The sequence below is a fragment of the Rousettus aegyptiacus genome, unplaced genomic scaffold (genome assembly GCF_014176215.1).
Source record: "Rousettus aegyptiacus isolate mRouAeg1 unplaced genomic scaffold, mRouAeg1.p scaffold_m13_p_12, whole genome shotgun sequence".
In the NCBI taxonomy this organism is placed as follows: Eukaryota; Metazoa; Chordata; class Mammalia; order Chiroptera; family Pteropodidae; genus Rousettus; species Rousettus aegyptiacus.
This window is the reverse complement of record NW_023416287.1, coordinates 58017617-58039156: the sequence shown is the minus strand read 5'-3', so window position 1 is coordinate 58039156 and position 21540 is coordinate 58017617. Positions and strand designations below refer to the sequence as shown.

The following is a 21540-nucleotide window of genomic DNA, read 5'->3' as shown; positions in this document are numbered from 1 at the left end:
AAGGCATGTGACTTTAAAAGTTCCTTTAGGATTAGTGAGAGCGAGATAACTTTAAAATACTTGTGAAACCCAGCGCCTTCTACCCAAATTGGTTCACAAATGATTTTAATCTCTGCCTCCACTTTAAAGATCTGGATACTGAAAATCACAGGAATGCATTGTAAGTGTGGTTTAGGCAAAAAAAAAAAAAAAAAAAAAAAAAAAAAAATGTAATTTAAAAATCCATCAGCAAATTCACAAAGGTAAAGGCCTTGGTCCTACATCAAAAGTCAGTACAAAATGTTTACCAGATGTTCTTTTATTTTTATAATCCCAAGTTAAATAACTGCTAGTGGTCCAATCACGGTGAGTAAGAGGCATCCAAAAATATACTCAAATAGCTACTTCTAGTCCTTTTTCACTATTCAATACCACATGTATTTCTTTTCAAGAGAGTTAAAACACTTGCTGTAACATTTCCCAATTGATGACAAATTGGTGAAGACACTTACTGTTAAATCCTTCAAATGTGTTCTCTGAATGGCAGCACCATCCAGCTAGTGACCCATAACACCCTCAATTCTTCCAACACACACACACAAAAAAAAACAAAAAACAACAAAAAAAAACCAATAAAAAACAAGCAATTCTGTTGATTCTATCTCCTAAAAACCTTTCACAGGTATCACTCCTACCCTGGCAGCCCCCAACTCAGCTATAACTGCTAACTAACTTGTTTTCTGACTTCTGAATTTACTATGTACATTGCCTCCACAATTAGCTTTCTAAAACAAAAATCTTAAGTCACTCCTCCACTCAAAAACTGCCAATGGCTCCCTGTTGCCCAAGGGGCAAGGCTGAAAATCCATGGTTCTGAGTAGGACATGGATCCACCTACTTTACCAGCTTCGACCTTCATCATGGCTTTTAATTCATTTCCCATTTAGGAAAAAAAGTGCAGCTCACTGCAAATGTTAACTTAATTTTACATAAATATGCTCTTCGAGGCTAAAGAAAATCTGATATAAAAACTGTTCTTGGAGTTATTTCTAAACAGAACTTGTCTCTAATCCTAAGGTAATGGAAATGTACACATAAATCAGATTCGTCAAATGAATCTTCGGCTAATTGTTTGAGAATGATGTTAATATCACGCATAGAGAGGCTACCATTTCCAGGATTTGACATTTTCAGCCATCAAGAATTACTATGTTTTGTAAATGGAAATACCACTACTAAAAACTGAATGCTATAAATAGAATGATGTCATTTGTTTCTAGAGCAATGCAAAATAATAATAAAAGCAAGATATTTCGTGGCTAACTTTGGGAGTGAGGTTAGAGCTGTAATCCATGAGTTATCTTGGGGTAAACCTGCAACTGCCAAGCACCACCGGCGAGTATTCTCAGGGCGACCAATGAACGGCTTGTCCCTGAATGCAACTCATGCCAGTCAGTGGCTGCTCCGCCACCCTGAGTACCCAGGCTACTTTCTTACTCATCCTCAAGGCACCTCCTCTGACATGCTCCCATTTCCAGGGCTGTGGATCCAAGTCCTGACTCTGCCCAGTGGGCCTGAAAAACAATTTAACCATTCTGAGCCTCAGTTTCCTCATCTGTAAAAAAGGGGGCAATGGCAGTACTTCCTCATGGGGTCATAGGGAGGACTGAATGAGAAAACACAGCATCTGTCTGGCACACTCTAAGTCCTCAAAAGGTTTCCCTGTTGCTATGGACTGAATTATGTCCCCCTCCCCCAACCTTCCCTCCCCCCACTCCCATTCATATGTTGAAGTCCTAAAGCTCCTATGTAACTAACTGTATTTGGAGACAGGATTTTTAGGAAGTAATTGAGGTTAAATGAGGTCATGAGGGTGGGGTCCTATTCTGGTAGAAGTGGTGGCTTTAAAATAAGAGAAAGAGATCTCCCTCCACTTGTACTTGGTCATGCAAGGACACAGTGAGAAGGTGGCCATCTGCAAGTCAGCAAGAGAGCCCTGACCAGAGTCTGACATTGTGGCACCCTGATCTTGAGCTTCCAGCCTCCCTCTCACACTTCTAGAACCATGAGAAATTAAATTTGTATTGCTTAAGCCACCAAGCCCACGATATTTTGTTATGGCAGCCTGAGCTAATATATCAGTTCTTGTTTCTATTCTCGTGATGTGACTCCATTTAAATTAGATGCTGTATGGATCTCCTTCACCAGACTGGTACCTCTTTCAGAGCAGAATATGAGTCTTATTCACCTTTCCCTCCTCTTAACACCTACTGTGGTGATTTGAAAACAGTAGGCAGTCAGTAAGGGTTTATTAATGAAAAGAACGAGAACTTGATTTTAAACAAACATTTCTTCTATAAAACTTGATGTTAATTTATAAGAGCTAAGTATCATCACTGAACATGTATTTGACTATTGAGAGAGTAATGATGTATATTATAGTAAGAGTCATTTTTTGTTATATTTTTACTGACCTCAACCTTCAGAGAAGTCTCAATATGCAGCCTAAATAATAAAAAGAAAATGTTTTTTTTTCTCTTGACCTGATCCAAAGTATCTGCCATCCACAGCCACATATCAATGCAATATGTCATAGTCCCGTTATGATCGATCACCTTGAAGCATTCCGAGTTCACAACAGCAACCCTGCCACCAACTACACTGTACTACCATCATACATTTGTACTGAATTTGTAACCCAAAAGGGATCATATACAATGTCTAAGTGCTAAACGAATACCCAAGTGTTACAATAACCAACACTACACAGATTGTCTAATATACACAAGCCTTAGAACAAGTGAGAGAAATTCAACGTCTTATCTAATTCTCCCAATGAGTCGGTTTACCTGAGACCCTGCAACCCCACTTTCCAGTACTCCAGGGCAGATCTCCTACCACAAAGGATCCACGCATTTATAGGACGGGGAAGCATAGCACATACAGTGGAACCCCAGTAAAACTCATGGATGAAAGCAAGAATCATTCATGTATCATTTACTAACTGAGCACCTACTACATGCCAGACACTAGGCTAGGTGCAACAGTGAGCAAACTATACAATGGTCTTAATCTCAAGGAGGTGTGTGTGTGTGTGTGTGGTGGGGGGGTGGGTATTATGTTAGGGAATGAATGCAGGCAGTATTTGCTGTACATGGTAGTGCAAGATCTTTAAAAAAAAAAAAAATGTGAGATGAAACCATGCAAAGTGATCTTAATAATAAATGGGAAAATCACAATTGTCCTGTGACATAAATTTTTTTAATCAAAACATTAAACTCACTGCAAACCTCATATTCAATGGTGAAAAATTAAAAGCTTCTCTTCTAAGATAAAGAACAAGACATGGGTGCCTACTCTCACCATTTCTATTCAGCATAGAACTGGAAGGCGTCCAAAATAGAAAGGAAGAAATAAAATTATCTCTATTCGCGGATGATCTTACACGTAGAAAATCCTAAAAATAACCACAAAACCATCAGAATAAACAAATTCAGCAAAGTTGCAAGATAGAAAATCAACACATAAAAATCAGTTGCACATCTATATACTAATAGTGAACAATCTGAAAAGAAACTTAAGAAACAAGTCCATTTACACCACATTAGAAAGAATAAAAAACTTAGGAATAAACTTAACCAAGGAGGCAAAAAACCTGTAGTATACTAAAAATTCCAAAACATTGTTGAAAGAAATTAGAGAAGACACCAATTAATGGACAGATGTCCTATGTTCATGGATTCGTATACTTAATATTGTTAAGATGTCAATCCTACCCATAGCTATCTACAAATTCAATACAAACTATCAAAATTCCAATATTTTTGAAGAAACATAAAAATCCATCTTAAAATTCATATGGAACTCAATGTACCCCATATCGTCAGATGCCAAGACCATTTAATCAGAAAAAGACAGTCTTTTCAACAAGTGGTGCTGGGAAAAACTGGATATCCACATGCAAAAGAATAAAGTTGAACATTTACCTACATCGCACACAAAGTTAACTTAAAATGGATCAAGGACCTAAAAGTAAGAGCTAAAACTCTTAGAATAAACATAGGAAGAAAGCTTCATGTCGTTGGATTTGGTAATGATTTCTTGTATGTAACACCAAAAGCACAGGCAACAAAAAAAGTAGAAACTGGACTATATCAAAATTAAAAACCTTTATGCATCGAAGGACACTATCAACAGAGTGAAAAAGTAACTGCAACCCAGTGAAAGGAAGAAAAATATTTGCAAGTCATATATTTGATAAAGATTAAAATCCAGCATAAAGAACTCCTGCAACTTGACAACCAAAAACCAAACCGCCCATTTTAAAAATGTTCAAAAGACTTGAATAGAAAATTTCGCTAAAGAAGATATACAAGTGATCAACAAGCACATGAAAAGATGCTCAACACCACTAGTCACTAGAGAAATACAAATTAAAGCTACAATGAGCTACCTTTCACCTTAAGAACAAAAAAAGGAAAAAGGACAACTGTCATCGAGGATGTGGAGAAACTGGAAACGCTGTGCACGGCTGGTGGGAATGTAAAATGCTGCAACCACTGTGGAAAACAGTGTATCATTTCCTCAAAAACTTAGAAGTATAATTATCATATGACCCAGCAATTCCATTTCTGGATATATACCCAAAAGAACAAATTGAGAACTCAAACAAATGTTTGTATGCCCATATTCTAGCAGCATTATTCAAAATAATCAAAAGGTGGAAGCAACCCAAGTGTAGATCAACAGATGAATGGATAAACAAAATGTGGGATTACACATACGTGTACGTACAAAATATGTACAATGGACTATTGTTTGGCCCTAAAAAGAAAGAAAATTCTGACACAGGTGCAAGGATGAACTTTGAAGCCATTATGCTAAATCAAATAAGCCAGCTCACAAAAGGAAAATTACCGTAGGATTCCTCTTGTATGAGATACGTAGAAGAGTCGAATTCAGGGAGACAAGAGGCAAAACGGTGCTTGCCAGGGAGCGGGGGAGGGAGGATGGGTTAGCATTTAATAGGTACAAAGTTCCAATTTGAAAAAGTTCTGGAGATGGATGGTGGTAACAGTTACACAACAATGTAATTGTACCTAATGTCACTGAACTGTACAGTTAAAAATAGTTAAAATGGTAAGTTTTTCCTTATATTTCATAATTAAAATAATTTTAAAACAAAAATGCAGTTATAATATACAGAGAAATGAGAAAAACAGTAAAACTAATATTTATTCAGTGGGCCATCATTTAAAACATTAGAAACCTCAGCATTAAAGTGCTTGACTTGTTTGCAAAAAACTTATCCAAAAATTTCTTTGATGTGAAATTTTTTGCCTGCATCACCAACTCTGGGACATTTTCATCTTTTTACTTACAACCACTTTCCTCTGTGTCAATAAGCTCGCCTCCACTGGGCACCTACGGTTGCATATGTAATCTCTCATAGGGTGGCAGGGACGACATTCCCAGGTCAGCTATTCCTTCCATAACTCCATTTATGTTTGACTCATATCACTTCCAGCATTATCACTTTTTCTTCACTACACGTTCATCTTTGCTGGCCAATTTTCTCTTTCAATTACTGATTTTTGTAAAATGTCATGTGGGTCTATCTATCACCATGAGACAAGGAGTCAACACAAGGACACGTTCTGCTGTCTGTGTAGGAAATAAAAGATGCACAGTGACCAATCACAAGCAGATCTGAAAGAAGTGACGTGATTGGTCACTGGTCATGATGTGTATCTGTTACATCCATGGTGATTTGTGGGCTGAAGAACTAGCAGCTTATATATACACTTACGGTTTATACACAGGTAACAAATTTGAACCATGTTATTGGGGGACTGGTTATTTAACTAACCTCTCTGGTAAATGAAATTCATGCACGTTAGAATCAAGCAAATCAAGTACTATCTGTGTATAATTACAAACTGAGGTAAGAAGACCAGAGGAAAGGAACATGATTCTTAAGAGAATCTTCATGAATCAGAATGAAGACCATGATAGTTAGAAGTCAAAGAGAAAGGTAGAGTGCACAGCAATGCAAGACAAGGCTCCAGAATGCCTTACCTGGCCAAATTATTCATACTTTAAATAAAGGTTAATATAGATTCTAAAGCTCATTTAAAAACAAAATCTTCATCAATTTAAAGCTATTTTGCTTTTCCATTTTTATAGAGACCACTATATGAAAAGAAGAGCTATATGAGCCTATTTTGTAGCATGAGCTTACTTGGCCTTATACTGCTCCAGCCCAGAAGGAAGACAATGAAATTATTTTAAAATATTAGAAAAGACAGATAAAGCAGTCCATGGTCAAGGGGCAAACCAAGAAGGGCGAAGCCACAGTGCAGAGATCCTGTCAGAGATTCTGTTCCTAATCCTGACAATAGGAGGAGGCTGTATTAGTTTCCTGAGGCTGCTATAATAAATTACCACAAACTTGGTGGCTTAAAACAACAAAATGTATTCTCTCCCAGCTCTAGAGGTCAGAAGGGTAAAAGCAGCTCTACCAGGCTGAAATCGAGGGATGGGCAGGGCCTGCTGCCTCTGGGGGCTCTCAGGGAGAATCCCCCCTGACAGAACCATCTTCTTCTGGTGGCTGCCTCACTCCAACCTTCAAAGCAGTATCTCAAATTTCACTCTCAGCTCCATTTTCCTACTGCCTTCTCCTCTGAGTGTACAAAATCTTCCTCTGCCACCCTCTTATAAGGATACATGTGATTGCATCTATCTAATCTGGGTGGAATGAATGAATATCCACCCAGGTAAGCTTCCCATCTTAAAATCCTTAACTTTAATCACATCTGCAAAGATCCCTTTTTAGCCATATAAGGAAAAGAGGTTCCAGAGAGTAAGATGTGGATATCTTTTGGAGGACCATTTTTCAGCCTTAGACATAGGCCATGAAAGGGTTCTTAGCAGAGAGGCAATATGCACAAACTCATCATGTTGAAAAGATCATGGGGGAGGGGGGAGACAGAGGAGATGAGGAAGCTAGCTGGGCTTGGGCTTCGGCAGTTGTTCAAGTGAGAGGTGTTTTGGACTAGGAGGTGGTGGTGGAGATGAAGAGAAGTGAATGGAGATTAATTACTCAAGAGGGAAAACTAGATGTATTAGAAGGGAAGAGGGAGGTGCCAAAAGGACTTTCTAGACTTCCGATGTATATAGCTGTGTTTCAGGTGGTGCTACCATTGAACTTGGGAGCACTGGAAAAAGACCAGATATGCCAGAGAAGATCAGGCTTAACAAGTGACATTCAATATTGCTGGGTAATAGCACGTAGTGAAACGAGGCTCCTTCGGAGGCAGCACAGGAAACAGCATACACTCTAGGGCTGGGGCCAGATACTCCACTCATAATCTTTCAAAGTGACAGCACTTATCTTTGGGGTTGTTGAGAGAATTAGGATTAAGGATGATATGCATATGACATGGTGCATCAAGAGTAAGCACTGATTACTCACTTGATCACCATTCACTGTCATTCTTTCCCTGTGCAGTAATGCAAGCAAAAACCAAGATTCTTGTATGATTACAAAACTGTAATACCTCTAATTTTATTCCGATTCCTCTCTAGCTTTGCTAATTCATATTCATTTACTGCTAAGGCCTGATGTTCATTTAGAGTTCCTGATACACTCTGAAAATAACTGTGTAGGCTAAAGTCAAATTTTTTTTACAGTTTTCCTAATTCTGTCATTAATGTGTATCAAGTATCTCCCTAACTCATCAGCATTAGTTCCTTCTCTAGCTGAAGTCATATAAATAGAAAATCAACTCAATTATCTCCATTATATGCCAATAACGGACAAAGCCAACACTGATACGCAGTTGAGAGCATCCAAACCACATGTTATCAACTACCTAAAAAGGCTTTCCAACCAATCCTTTGACAAGGGTTACTTTTTAAGTAACAAAATGGATCAATATATTTTTATTATTTTTCCAATAAGTTATAATAAGGTTTCTTTATTATGCATGGCAATAACCCATAAATTGCATGAATACTTTAAGGATTAAACACACTCAGCTGTTTTAACAAGCAATTCAAACACCAATTTACTTCAGATAATCATTTAGAAATTTTAAATTTCTCTATTACTTGGTTAAAAGGCATTTTGAAGTGAAACTAGAGACTTATTCTTCATAGTAAAATTTCACTAAACTAGTTCTTAGTAAACACTCTGAACTTCATAGAGAAGTGTCTCTCACCAAGGCACCTGAATTTTCCTTTAGTTTTTCGTAGAGCATAGGTCAAAAAATTTTATTTGTGTTACTCTATTATTCACAAGCTTCTTTCACTATAAATTTAGAGTTGCTTAGCTTTGGTTTTGCTTTGAGAGAAAATTCAACATTCTTCCATCAAGAGAAAAGCTCATAATTTCAAGGTAGCCTTAACTATAAGCCCAGATCTGAGATGCCACACATGGGCTAAAAAAAAAAAAAACCTCCAGCCTATCCTCTCATTTCTTGCCATTTTCATGTTGGCATTTTCTCCAGAACAAGAATCTTTAAGAATTTCACCAGAGCAGGTCCTGACACCTCGCCAAACTACTTCGGAGAGCCCTTCCCCTCCCCCACACCTCCCCTTTTCTCTCTGCTATTTCAAGAGGCATTGCATCTAGCTCAAATTGTAACTTTGATAATTCAAAGTAATGAATGTCTCCTCAATCATCAACACAGAAATAACCAAAAAACCTTCAGATGCTTGTGGCTGATAGCTGAAGCCAATGGCATTCCAGGTAAAAAACAAAACTCTCCTGAGCAATTACAGTGATGCAAACCTTGCTGTAATGTGGAGGAAAGTGAGAAGCCCAATTACTCTAACAACTGCGGGCCTACAAAAGTAGCCCCATTCTTGCCTTGGATGGTTCAAGAGTCACATCAGACAAGTATGCAGCTGATGAACTCAACGTTTCTTTTAGATCTAAAGAGGGTGAGCATGTTTTACAAAACACAAAGATATCAAGTTTTCTTGCTCCAGAGATCAGCTGACAATATATAACCTGGGATTTTACAATTCACTGTTTAAAATGAGGTAGGAAGAAAGCAACTGAAGGCGTGCTCATTATACTGTAAACATCCTAATAAAGCCACACGGCATGGATCTTAGTTAAATCCTACTGTTTCTCAAAACCCAAATCTCCATCATTAAGCAAATTCAACTGTGGATCTGGATACAAAACGTCATTTTCCTTCATCTTCTGTCATGTTGGAATAGTATTTTACTTATGATAGACATAAAATGATAGAAATATTTTAAAATCTGTTAATCTGGCGATGGTTGCTTAATGGATAACTTACATGAAATAAAACCTAAATGAGAGCTGCTGCAGAGATGAGGCAAGCAAATGCAGTTCCAAAACAAAAAGGTCTATATCTAGATAAGGCCAAAGTGGGAAGAGCGGCAGATAAAGTTCATTAACTACAGGAACTCAGAGAGATGCACCATGCTCAGACTCACGTTTTCCTAGAAAAGCCCCACCGGGCAAGGAACACGATGGTGCAATCAAGCATGTAAGAACAGGATGGGCTAACATGTATCATGGGATGCAGCTGAAGTCACGGTTGAGGGTGGGACCAGGGAAGGCTTTACCGATCCGTGTATGGAAGAACCCTATCAGAGATTAAACGGGCAGGGGGTGGGGGGGGCGCAGGGGCGGGGTGGTGTCCAACTAACTGCTTCTAAGTAACACATCATGAAGCATACTGCCCCATTTTCTCCCATCGCAGAAGAATCACTTTTGTGGTCCCTTTGGCTATGTAACTTTGGGGCAACTGTCCTTATTCCTGGGGATTTGCTCCCATTTGTATGTGTGAGTAAAAAGCTTGCTCACTTCTTGGGAAGGGTGTGGACCAGTTTATTCCCTGAGAGTCAAAGTTAGAAAGACCTGGGTGTGGACAGAGCTAGGAGACTAGGCTCTGAAATAAAGTCACCTGGGGCTGGAAAAATCACAGGTCCTGCAAGCTAGCTCCACAAAGAATAAAGAAGGGATGGGGCCCCAGCGGTTCTCCACCCACGAGGCAAGGGATGGAAGAACGGGTGCCGAGAGCCCTTCCCGGAACTGTTTGGGTTCTGGAAGCTGCCATGAGTGTGACCTAGAAAAGTTGGTGTTTAGGTGCAGCAACTCAGAGGCGCAGCACTGGAGAAACCCCACCCCAGGGCTCCACCCTGGCCCCTGTGGTCACAGAGGCAATGGAGGCACTGCCTTCTCCACCACACTCCTTCAGCAGCAGCCATGCCAGCCTGGGCAGCCCCTTTCCTCCCTGTGAGTAGAGAGCCCTCCCACCCTGTTGAGGGGAGATTCCTAGCAGGCCCAGGATTTCAGCTTCAGAGATCAAACGTCTTAGCTTTATGCCCCGCCCCCAAGCTCACTGCCTCTCAGTGGAGGCATCCTGGAAACCTGATGGACTGTTTGGGGGCAACACAGTAACAGGAGTGGAATAGGCCAAAGATGCGAGACATCCTGCAACACACAAGACAGTCCCATGTTGTCTGACGTCCTGCACAACCTCTGAACATCTGGAAGTTCACACGGATGAAAAACCGTTTATCATTATTTACTTTTAAAAACCTACCTCCACTGATATAAAAGCACAAAGCCATTCTGGCACTGTTAAATATACCCTTTTTATCAAGATTTATTTACAATTTTAGAAAATCACGTCATCCTTTAAGCCCCCAGACACCTATTAAAGGCTTCGTTCTCCAAAGTATTTGGTTTGGGGAGGGATTTAAAGATGGGAGGTCTGTGTTCTGAGACACCTTGTCAGCACACATCCCATGTCTAATGCGGGGAATTATTATTCTGACACTGCCCTGACATACGCAGCCTGGCTTATCGCAAAAATGTCATGCTTCCTCATTTTCTCCACTTCAAGAGTCAGTGTTTTGCCTCGGAATAGCATCCCTACTTCAATAAAGGTTATTCCCCGCTTTCTTGTAACATATATACACAAATAAGTTTGGTCTGTTATGTCTTTTATTTTAAATAGCACCCACTCTCTCATTTCTCTACTGTGCAATGGCTTCTGATCTTTTTTTAATCCAAATTTATTCATCATACACAGGTATAAGCATCTAACTACATCTGATGGTGTACTGAGCATTTACATTTTAATTTACACATTTTTTTTATTATGAATCTCTTTTTTCTTCTTTACAATACTGTTTGGGCATTCTACTGAGTTTTACACATTGTATGAGCAGATCATTTCATCTGTCTATTTCATTTTAGAACCATAGAAAGGGACTTACAATATTTCTTACAAAAAGAGGGCATTAGACCTGATAGAGTCGACAGCTCCTGCTCTAGAAAGCTTCCCCTCCCAGCCACCAAGTTCTTACAGAGACCAGTTCTTCCTGAAATCCAGGACAGAGATTTGGAATCAGGGAACAAGATTTCTGCCTTCTCATGCCAGAGAGGGAAATACCAGATCACATCACGCCACCACCAGCCAGAGGTAGCCCAGAGCCCCGCAGGTGGCTGATGAGAGAAGTGAAAGGGCCAGCCAGTTAGGTTAGGCCTCCTCTTGACCTAACACAATGCTGGGCCAAGGACAGATGCCCAGAGTTCCAGCTGCTCAGGCCAGACAAAGCTGAGGCCCGTGGCCACTTGAGAAGCAGGGGACTTAATGAGTGCTCAGCTATCCCATGATGGCACATGTCAAGACTGGCTTGTGTTCAGTGGCAGCTCTGCTCCACCATCGCCTCACGCTAAGCAGCCTGGATGCACCAAAGGGAAGAGGCTCATGGGCCAGACAAGAGATCTGCTGCTTATGAGAACCAGAGTGTCAAACCAAGGAGCACTCTGGAGCACCTCCACTGGGTCGAGACATGCCCACTCCTCAATATGGGATCGGGGAGGGGAGAATGAAAAATCAAGTCTTCAGAAAACCTAAAGGCGCTGCCTCCCGGCTACACTTGCTGCATGACAAAGGGGAACAGAAATGCCTAAAAAACCTCTTGGGACCCATATTACTCCAGCAACCTCAGGAAGGCCAGGAACACCTGACAGGGAAGTCCACCCATCTCTACTATCTCAGTCTTCTCGTGCAGACGGCCATGCAAACAATGTCCACACATCACCAGTGCTGAAAAAGGGGGCAGAAGGATGCTGCAGGAGCATAAGGAGTCACATCACCTTTTCATGGAAATCTGAGCTGAGTCTTGAAGACAAGTAAGAACTAGTTCCATGAAGCAAAATACTGCAGCATGACTAGAGGGAAAGGGATAAGGGAAGAGGCAGGAGGGAGGCAGGGAAGCAAACAGACCAGATCACAAGACATCCTGTGCCAAAGCAGGACCTCGGCCTTTATCCTGTAGAAGACTGGGAGCCACAAAGGGTCTAAAGCTCAGGGTGACACATTCCCTGAGGATGGACCTCTCTGATGGTTTATTGGGTAGCCTCTGGGTGCAGGAGTGTGGTATGAATATTGCTGGGGAACTCACCACAAAATGGCTTAGCAGCACACAGGTAAACTCCTCTTTTCATAAAAGTTACAGAGAGAGGTAGTGTACACTCTGAAGCCTTACAGCCTGGATTCAAACCAGCCCGCCTCCCACTGACCATGAAACCCTGGGCATGTCATCCATGTCACTGTGCTTCCCCTCCTCCCCCTATACAAAGGAAGGTAACAAGAGCCCCCTCCCAAAACTCCGGGAGAATGAAATGAGGACACATGGGGAGTGCGGGTGTGTGCCCTGGCACACAGGAAGCACCATTATGTGTAATAAGCACCATTACGTGTTTATTTTGATGTGCACTGGGAAAAATAAGCCACCTAAACTAGTGATTTCACAGATATTACAGCTTTGGACAAGACCGTTAAAGTGACTCTTTTTGAGATAGAGTTGAAAATATTAAGCAAGTAATACTTCCTTAAAGAAAGGACCTGCTCCTCACCTTTGTGTCCTGTGCAGGGCCGACACTCTCGTGGGGGCTTTTCCTGCAATAATGGACTATTTTCCTGCAAGACAAGAGTAACTACCTGTTGTATGTGTTTCTTGTATTCTGAAATTCTTAAGCAAGAAGAGATGGGGAAAGAAACCTTTGCTGCGGAAAGGGGCTAAGATGGCGAACTACTGACCATCTTTACACTTGAAAAGCCCCTATTCTCAATCTTGAAATCAGATGTCGGAAAGTCATGGCCTCTTCTTGTACCATAAATTTATGAATAGTTTTATATAAAAACATGTTTTTATAACTATGTGGGGTGATGATGTTAACTAGACTTATGATCATTTCACAATATATACAATTGAACTATTAATGTTATAAACCTGAAGCTAATAGTTATGTCAATCATACCTCAATTAAAAAAAAAAAAAATGCATTCAAAGTCACTTGTGCAGAAATTGGAATGGATGCCCCCCTAGAACCAAAAGGCTTTAAGCGGTGGTTAGATGCCAGGGTTGGCCCACAAAGGCCTTATTTGATCCCACATTGGACCTGTGTTACCAGCTGAACAGCACAGTATGAACTCTGGGAACAGAGGAAGTGGCACAAGAGGTATAAAACAGAGATGAGTTCGTGGCTGGCACTAAGCGAAGTTTTGAAATAACAGAAATTCATCTTTGCTAGTTTACCCTCTGTACTTCTTTTACATTCTCTTCTCCTGTGTCCTTCTCAGCATTAGCCTCCTTAGACTTCTGTCCCACTGCTGTTTCTAGCTAAGTAGGAAGGTTACCCTGGCAAAGGAGGATGGGGTACGGAAAGCGGTATTTTAAAACAGACTATGCAAGGGGTCTAGAGCCCTGAAATCTGATGTGTTTGGGGATCTACAAATGGTTTTGTGTAACTAGCACATAAAGCACTCTATGTTTCAATACTGCTACTCTCCCTTTTCTGTCTTATCTTCAATAACATTTCCTTTGACTCAGTGGAGCTCCTAACTAGTGAAAGATGGTAATCTCAGCAAACTGCTTGTTATGTTAATACAGCATGTGTGACTCAGAGTGTACTTTTAAGAGTCACATTTTTAACTGTGTATCTGTTCACAAATACACACAGCCCTCAGTATAGCCATTTGCTTCTAATAACTTCCTATATAAACTCACTCATTATTCTACAGTCAGTTGCATTTTTAAAAGAATCCCAATTAAGCCAAGTCAATCTTTCATGAATGTTTAATTGGGACCTTTTTAGACAGTGCGATAGTTGAAAAAAAAAAAAAAGCCTTTTCACAAACACACTCCTGAGTCAAGGAGGATGGAAAAAGCAACAAATGAGTTTCCTGTTTCTCCTGCCAGTTCCCTTACACCATTTCTGCTTCTCATTGCTTCTCCTTTTTTTGCATTTCTGCACCTATGGACTCTCCACAGACCTGGCAGCAAGAGCAGCCAATCGTGCAGAAACCGTGGGCGGCCTGCAAGCTCTTCCTGTCCTTCAAGGTATCTGACATGGTTTGAGGCTCAGAAGAGGCTCAGACTAGCCCAGGTCTCTTACACATGCCTTTTGAGTTTTTTCCATAGGGAACCACGGTTTGTGCCACGAGTCAAAAAATTTTTCTCTCAAGGGTCAGAGAGTAAATATTTTAGGCTTTGCAACCCATCTGGTCTGTCACAGCCATTCATTTCTGTCGTATTGCACAAAGAGCCACAGAACACACACAACCGAATGAGTGTGGCTATGTCCCATTAAAATTTGATTTGGAAAAAAAAAAAGCAGACAGCAGGCTATAGTTTGCAATCTGTGGGTTATATTGAGCCATTTCTATGGTAAGTCTGGCTCCATAATCATCATATTAACAAATAAAGCCACATGTCATATGGCTTTGTCGTATGTGCCATAAACTATGTTGAACAATTTAAAATCCATATGTTCATTTTTAATATACACATTTGCATGCAATTTTTCCTTGCTTTTAATTTTTAATGCATTTCTGCTATTTTTATAATTTAAAACAAAATGAAAAAGAAAAACATCACGGTTCATAATGCCGACTATGCACTAATTCTGTATCATATTCATGCAATTTATCTCCAAAGAACATTCATTATAACCACTATATGCTTGCTTTAGCTGACAATGACAAATATGACTTTATTAATATCTACAGGCAGAAATCAGTGGTAGTGTTGGCAGGGGTAAGAATTATAGATGTTTTAAGATTAAAAAGAATGCCAGGAGTTAAAGCAGGAGGTGGAGACAGTGGCTTCAAGGGACAGAGGGACAATAAATGTCAGGCCTGTGGAAATAAGAACTGCAAAGCTCTTATTTTGTCCAGGAGCTCCAAATGTCCCTGGCCTTCCTTATAACTCAGTGTGCTTCACCTCTCTTGCTAGTCCTGTGATCAAGAAACAAAGTAACATTTCAAGCCAAAAAAAAAGATAGTGACATCAAGACCCTGAGGCCCCAAGGAACCAAGAGTTAATTACGAATGTGAGGGCCACATGTGGAACAATGGTCATCAACTGACCAGTCCCCTAGCAACAAAGTAACCCTGAAAAGCAGCGCTGACTCACAGCAAATATGGACCAACTAGCGGATCTAAGAAAATAACAAGTGCAGAATGAGCCATCAACATGAGAACTTAATAATATTGATCAACTTGTAATTCTCATCCCTCTTCTCCAGGTGCCATTTCACTTCGCCATGTGGGTTTTTTACTGTTTCCTCTCCTAGATTTCCATATCTACCTCACCACCTCTCACATTCTCCTGCTCTCCTCCCCCCACCATTCCTCCCGATTCCTGCTAATTAAACTCACTCACTTCTACCTCATTATGATACTCAGGCTTCATTTCTTCAACAAAATTTTCCTTCGAGCTGGGCTGTAAGTTCCTTCTCTCCACTCCTGCAGGCCATGGATGTTTCCCAGCCTCCCTACACCACAACACTTTAAAATCTAGTGCCTCTCTATGCACAGAACCACACTCTAGCTTACCCTGTGCCTGAGTACCTAAAGATCTGAATGTGTCACACATGCTAACTAACATCAGTCAGGAGTAAGGGAAGGGGGAGGAGGATGGGAGGGGGGGAAGGGTGAACACTGCTGGATTATATCACTGAAATCTAAAATCAAGAAATTTGGTTTCAAGTGGTCTGTATCATGAATTTATAATGGTATGCCCTTTAACTCAAAGTGGAAAGGCCCCAAAGCAGCACCAATCCGTCTCAACTTCTGGGAACACAACTTTAAGTGCATGATGGCTTAGCACCAAAAATAGGGCAGCTTGTTACATTATTATTATTGTTACAATAGAAGTGGCAGCTACATTTCGAAATCCCAACTAAAGGCTTTATTCTGCATATATTTCTAATTCCTGTATGATGTCTGATTATACAATAAAGACTTTCTACCAATTCAGAAAAGCCTTCATGACCATCTGTTCCTATGAAGTAACCATTTCTCATTAGGTAGCTATTAATGAAACTTTTATCATCCTAGTAATGTGGCTTGAGAAAATGACCTTCTTGCTTTAATAAAAATGTTATTGTTATGCTAGATACAAAATATGTTTCTACTTGTTAAATTGTAACAATGAGATTATGGACGGTTTACCAGTATGGGAAGTGTGGTCTTCTGTGACAAAATAATACTAAGAAAAGAGATAACCAATTGCTCTCTTCTATAAACTAAGCTAGAAGTGATCTTCAAACACTTAGGATGAAATCCCTGCTGAGTTTTCCTGGCAAAGGCCATTCAACTTTGGAACAGGAAAGAAATTTCAAATGCATAACAGGATCTAAATCTTTCAACTGCAATATGTGAGGCAAACATTAAACATAAAAGTATCCCTCATACAAGATGTTTTATCTTCTACTTAAACTACATCATCAAGAAGAAAGCATAATATTTGTGAGGAAAGTATCAAGTACAAAAGCCGGCTAGTGTTTATTGAGTGCTTACATTGTGCCAGCTACCATGGATTATCTTTTTCACTCTAACATCCACAATATGACACAATATGATGTGTCCTACTCTCATTCTATAGGCAAGGAAGCAAATTTTGAGAAGCCCAAGTCAGCAGCTACAAAGTCAGCAGCTACAAAAGTGGCAAAACTAGGATTGTAAGCCTGATTGCGGGAAAGTGAATGGGATAACGCTACCACTCACTGTCCAACCCTAAAAAAGTTTAAGCTGCTAAAGAACAAGGTCATGGGGCAAATTACAAAATATAATCAATTCAGTGAGACAGGCAGAATGGTATAATGAAAAAAGCCCTTGATTTAGAATCACAGTGCTTGCTTCCTGATCTATGCTGAATACTGATTCTTGAGTTCCTCATTATAAAATTGCCATGATAAAATACGTCTCATTAGAGTTGTCACTAGAACATTAAGAATATAAGGAAACATGCCTAGCACTGCCCTTGACACAGAACAGATACAATATTCCATTTCCTTCTTTATCTTCAGTTACCATTTCAAAATAAAGCAGACAAGTACAGCATAGGGAATATAGTCACTATTGCATAAAACTAATATAATATTGTCAACTTCAATTAAAAAAAAAAAATACAAGCAGACTGCTCCTATCTCTAAAATGTCATCCCCAACAGACTGCCCATAGAGGTGCATCTCTGCCGCTACTGTAAGCAAAGAGTTTTCCTATTACTCAAATCTGCCTTCTATTACCATTGCGTAAAACTGGATAAAATTTAACAGCAAAAATACTGTTATTTCATGCTTTCAATATGTAGGAGCCAAGAAGTAGTAATTTAAGTACTACACTAAAGCAGTTTAGAAGAAAAAATGATTAAAATAAGTAACATTTCAAAGCAAGTAGTATCCGAGACATGCAAGCACCGTATCTTGATCAGCAACTAAAGGAAGTAAGCTTGACTCGAAGACTTTCTCCACCCCTCTCTCATACAACACAGGCTGGTTGGTGGTCCAAAAAATGTCAGAGCATAGTACATGAAACATTCAGATGTTATTCTTTTTTTTTTTTTCATGACATACATTCTCAGAGGACTAAATAAACCGCACAAAAAGACTGATAGGCAAGTAAATCTTTTAAATCTATTTTCCATGAAGACCCTTGATAAAACTCTGGCTTGAAATCAAGACTGTACGCTTGAAAAATAAAATGTGCTGAGTAAAGCTGAGAAGTTTTCATTTACAAGTTTAAAAATCTTATTTAAAAGTAAAATGTCTTTAGTGAAAAGTTTACAGTTGTGCCGTATTTGCTTTGCCATTAAGTATATGGAAGCTCCGATCCATACAAACCACTACTCTGAGGTCTGAAAACCTGCAAGGCATCTGTATCTCACCCTATCTCCTCTCTCATTTTCTTACAGACTGTGTCTCTCAATAGCTCCATATCTTTCCTCTTATTCTTATCAAACCACTAAATCTAAAAAAAGGGTGAAGCATATGACCCTTTAAAGCTGACAGGGAAGCTGCTAATCAACATCCTAGTCTTGTCCACATTCTAAAGGCAAATCACAAACTTGCTTTCTAAACCAGAAAGCAGATGCTTCTCGTCCCCTATGAAACCGAAGGCTCCTCCCACTCACGAGAAAACTACCAGGTTTCAGTTGTTTCATTTTTTAAGACGAATGAAATAATTAACTCAATACATGTGTTCTTCCCTCCGCTCTTAGATATATTTAAAACCCTTCCATTTTTTAAGTTAGAGAAATCTATAATAAATACGCTCGCCTGAAAGGCACTGGGAACTCATTTTGAGGGCTGAGTTTTAGAAGACAGGCAGAGAGAGAAGAGCGAGCAGAGTTCGGTTGAGTTTTTTGTTGTTTTTTTTTTTTCATTCCTGCCGCAAGGCAATTATGCATATCTGTTAACAAACAATAAAAGCTTTTGGAATGCACAATGATGCAAAGCGACGCGAGGCACAAGAAACAGGCACCATGCAGCTGGTGTGCTCCGTGCCACAAAGGCTGCCGCGGGCAGCACGTGAGCCGGAGTCCTAACACTGCAAGTCCACGGCTCGCTGCTGCCTCAAATCGCATCCAGTTCCACGTCCCAAAGCCAAAGGGCTCCGGCGGGAGGGCAACCTACGACAGAGAAGCTGACAAGCACTGGACGCCCCTCTCCGAGGGCGAGGCAAGGGATAAAATGAGGGGAGAGTGCAGGAGCGCGAAGATGCGCGGCGGGTCCCAGGGAGAGAAACAACCGGGTGGGGGTGGAAAGGGGCGATGAGGTAAGGTAAAGGCGCAGAAGCGCCGGCTGCAGCTCAGGCCGACTGAGGCGACATGGGGCCCGGGGCCAGGGATTAGTGACCAACGGGAGGGGGAGGGCCATCCGCAGACTGAAGCGCGTGAGCCAGACCCGAGGTGCGCGTGGCCGGGGCGGGGAGGCAGGGCGCATCGGTCACCTGTATTGTTTGAAAAGCTGGTCCGACTCCCTAAAGCCGTTGTTGAGCAGCATGTTGATGCCGGCCAGGGCCAGCTCCGCGTCCTGCAGGGGCGCCGCCGCCGCCGCGGCCGAGTCTCCGTCGTCCCGCCGCCGCGGCCGCTGCTGCTCGGAGCCGGCCATGGGAGCGCGAGGCTCTGCGCAGGGACGAGGCGAGGTGGAGTGGCGGCCGCTGCGGCCCCCGCGCGCGCCCAGAGCCCGGCTCTACCTGCCCGAAGCGCAGCTGAGCCGGGCGGCGCGGCGGGGCGGGGCGCGGCGGGGAGGGAGGAGCCCGCCCGGCTGCGGAGCGGCCCGCGCTCGGGGCGCCCTGGCCGCCGCCTCCCGCCGCCGCGGGGTATTACTCAGCAGCAGCGCGCATCGGCCCGCGCTTCCCGCGCTCTCCAGGACTCCCGGCTCGCGCGGGCTCCGGGGCCGAATCCGTTTCCGGGTACCTCTAACCCTGCGGAATCGGGGCCCTAGCGGCCGCCGACCCTGCTTCCTGCAGCCCCTGGGTGCCCCCACCTTCCGCCCCGATCCCCACACCGCCCAGCCGTCCCAGGCCAACGCGCGGAGCCTGCTGGGACACGCGCGGGGCCCTGAGGCCCGGACCCAGACCGCCCCCTCCTCCAAAGGGCCGGACCCCGGGGTCTCGGGGAAGCGGGAGAGGGCAAGCGGCTTTGAAAAGGGAACGGGGAACTCTTCCTGGGTCGCAGCGAGAGCGCGCACCTGGAGACCAGCAGGCAGCAGCCGGCACGCGGCGACTTTACCGAGAGCACCTGAACCCCATGCAGCCAGCGCCCGCGACCCCCAAATTCACCGGGTTTCTGGTGCCGCCCACCAGCCCATGACAGCCAATCCCCGAGGAGGTGGGCGGCGGGGGCGGACCGTAGTCTGGAGCGCTGTGCGGAGGATCTGGAGGGGTGAGCGCCCACATCTCCACACCCACCCTCTGGCCCAACACTAATATTTGTGCTTTGGGACAAAAAGACTAAATGATGACCCATGTGGCATATACCTAAACGTTTCAAAGTTATAAAATGAGTTGTTCAAGTGCGTTCTACTCTCACCCCGACAATTATACTTTCATACAAATGAGACAAAAAAAGTTAAGTGTGAAGCTATGGTTTTCAAATGACGAATTTCAACGATGACTGAATTTAGTCATCATTGCATATGTCTAACTGTTATGATGGGCTGGTTATGTCTGGATGGGTAATATGGAGAGAATTCATAAATCATTTTTGTTTTTTCATAAATGTATTTTTCTCACCTTTGTTTTAGCAAAACACGAAATATGTTGTTACAATCAAGATAATATTACTGATGTCAAATTAAGCCACCTTAAATCATTGTAGTTCTTAGCGCGAAGTTTATTAATTTCAGTTTGGAAAAACTTTGCTGAAGCATTTATCACTAAGATTGTTTTTAAAAATTAAAGTCATTTTCAGGTTTCAAGTAAAACATAAATTTTATATATCTTGTCCAGTATTTTAATGGGATTGATGTAATAAAAATTACCACAGAAAATATTTACAAAATAATATAATTTTTTCATATAAGTCGCTATCACTTATTTTGTGATTTGTGCCATCTCACACAAATATCTCCATACAGTATTCCCAACATTCATAGATACAGATTTAAGAGCAATGTGAATTGCTTCACTTCTTAGCTGTCAGGTGTAACTGTTACAAAACCATGCTAATTCTTGAGTACATCTGGAGCCAAAAATGGGAACATAAAAGCATAAAAAAATGGATGTTTCTCATCCCTGGGAAACACCACTTTGTAATGTAGGAATAATTGCATTCACCCAATCTGAGAAGGATTTGACAAGTTGACCTTTTTTTTTTTTTAATCTAAGCACTCTTTGATTTAAATAGTGTTAGTCTCAAACATCAGCGGTGCCACAGACCTTCATGGCATTCAGAGACTGTAATTTTTGTTTTTAGTACATTGAGCAACAGATGAGTAGCGTTTCCCTGAGGTCTGAACAACGTTGACCGTGGAAATGGATTTAAGGGTTGTAGGGACCCCTGAGCCAGCACTGAGTGCTAGATCCCAGGTGACATGAGTGCCCATGTGTTCTTTAATAAATTTCTATGTGTTTGTTTGGACAGGGCGGGGGTGAGGGGAGGGACCCCTGGCCACACATTACCATTGGTAATGGAAGCCAACAACATGTCCCACACTTACAAGCTGCCTGAACTTTGGATCTGTGGATGATAACCCCCAAATCCCTGAAACAA

General features: G+C 41.7%; 1 protein-coding gene across 3 annotated transcripts in view; it reads right to left on the bottom strand.

Moving 5' to 3' along the window:
• TTC39C (tetratricopeptide repeat domain 39C) overlaps positions 1 to 20102 on the bottom strand; it is an 87545-nt gene extending 67443 nt beyond the window's left edge. For 2 of the 3 annotated variants that reach the window (XM_016118790.2, XM_036229919.1), the window contains exon 1: positions 19275 to 19553. In XM_016118790.2, the coding sequence (XP_015974276.2) occupies positions 19275 to 19435 (161 nt within the window). In that variant the 5' untranslated portion in view covers positions 19436 to 19553. Of the gene's footprint in view, positions 1 to 19274; positions 19554 to 20017 lie in introns of those variants that run through there. The other variant, XM_016118717.2, reaches the window with a different exon arrangement.
• Between the last annotated feature and the right edge of the window lie 1438 nt (positions 20103 to 21540).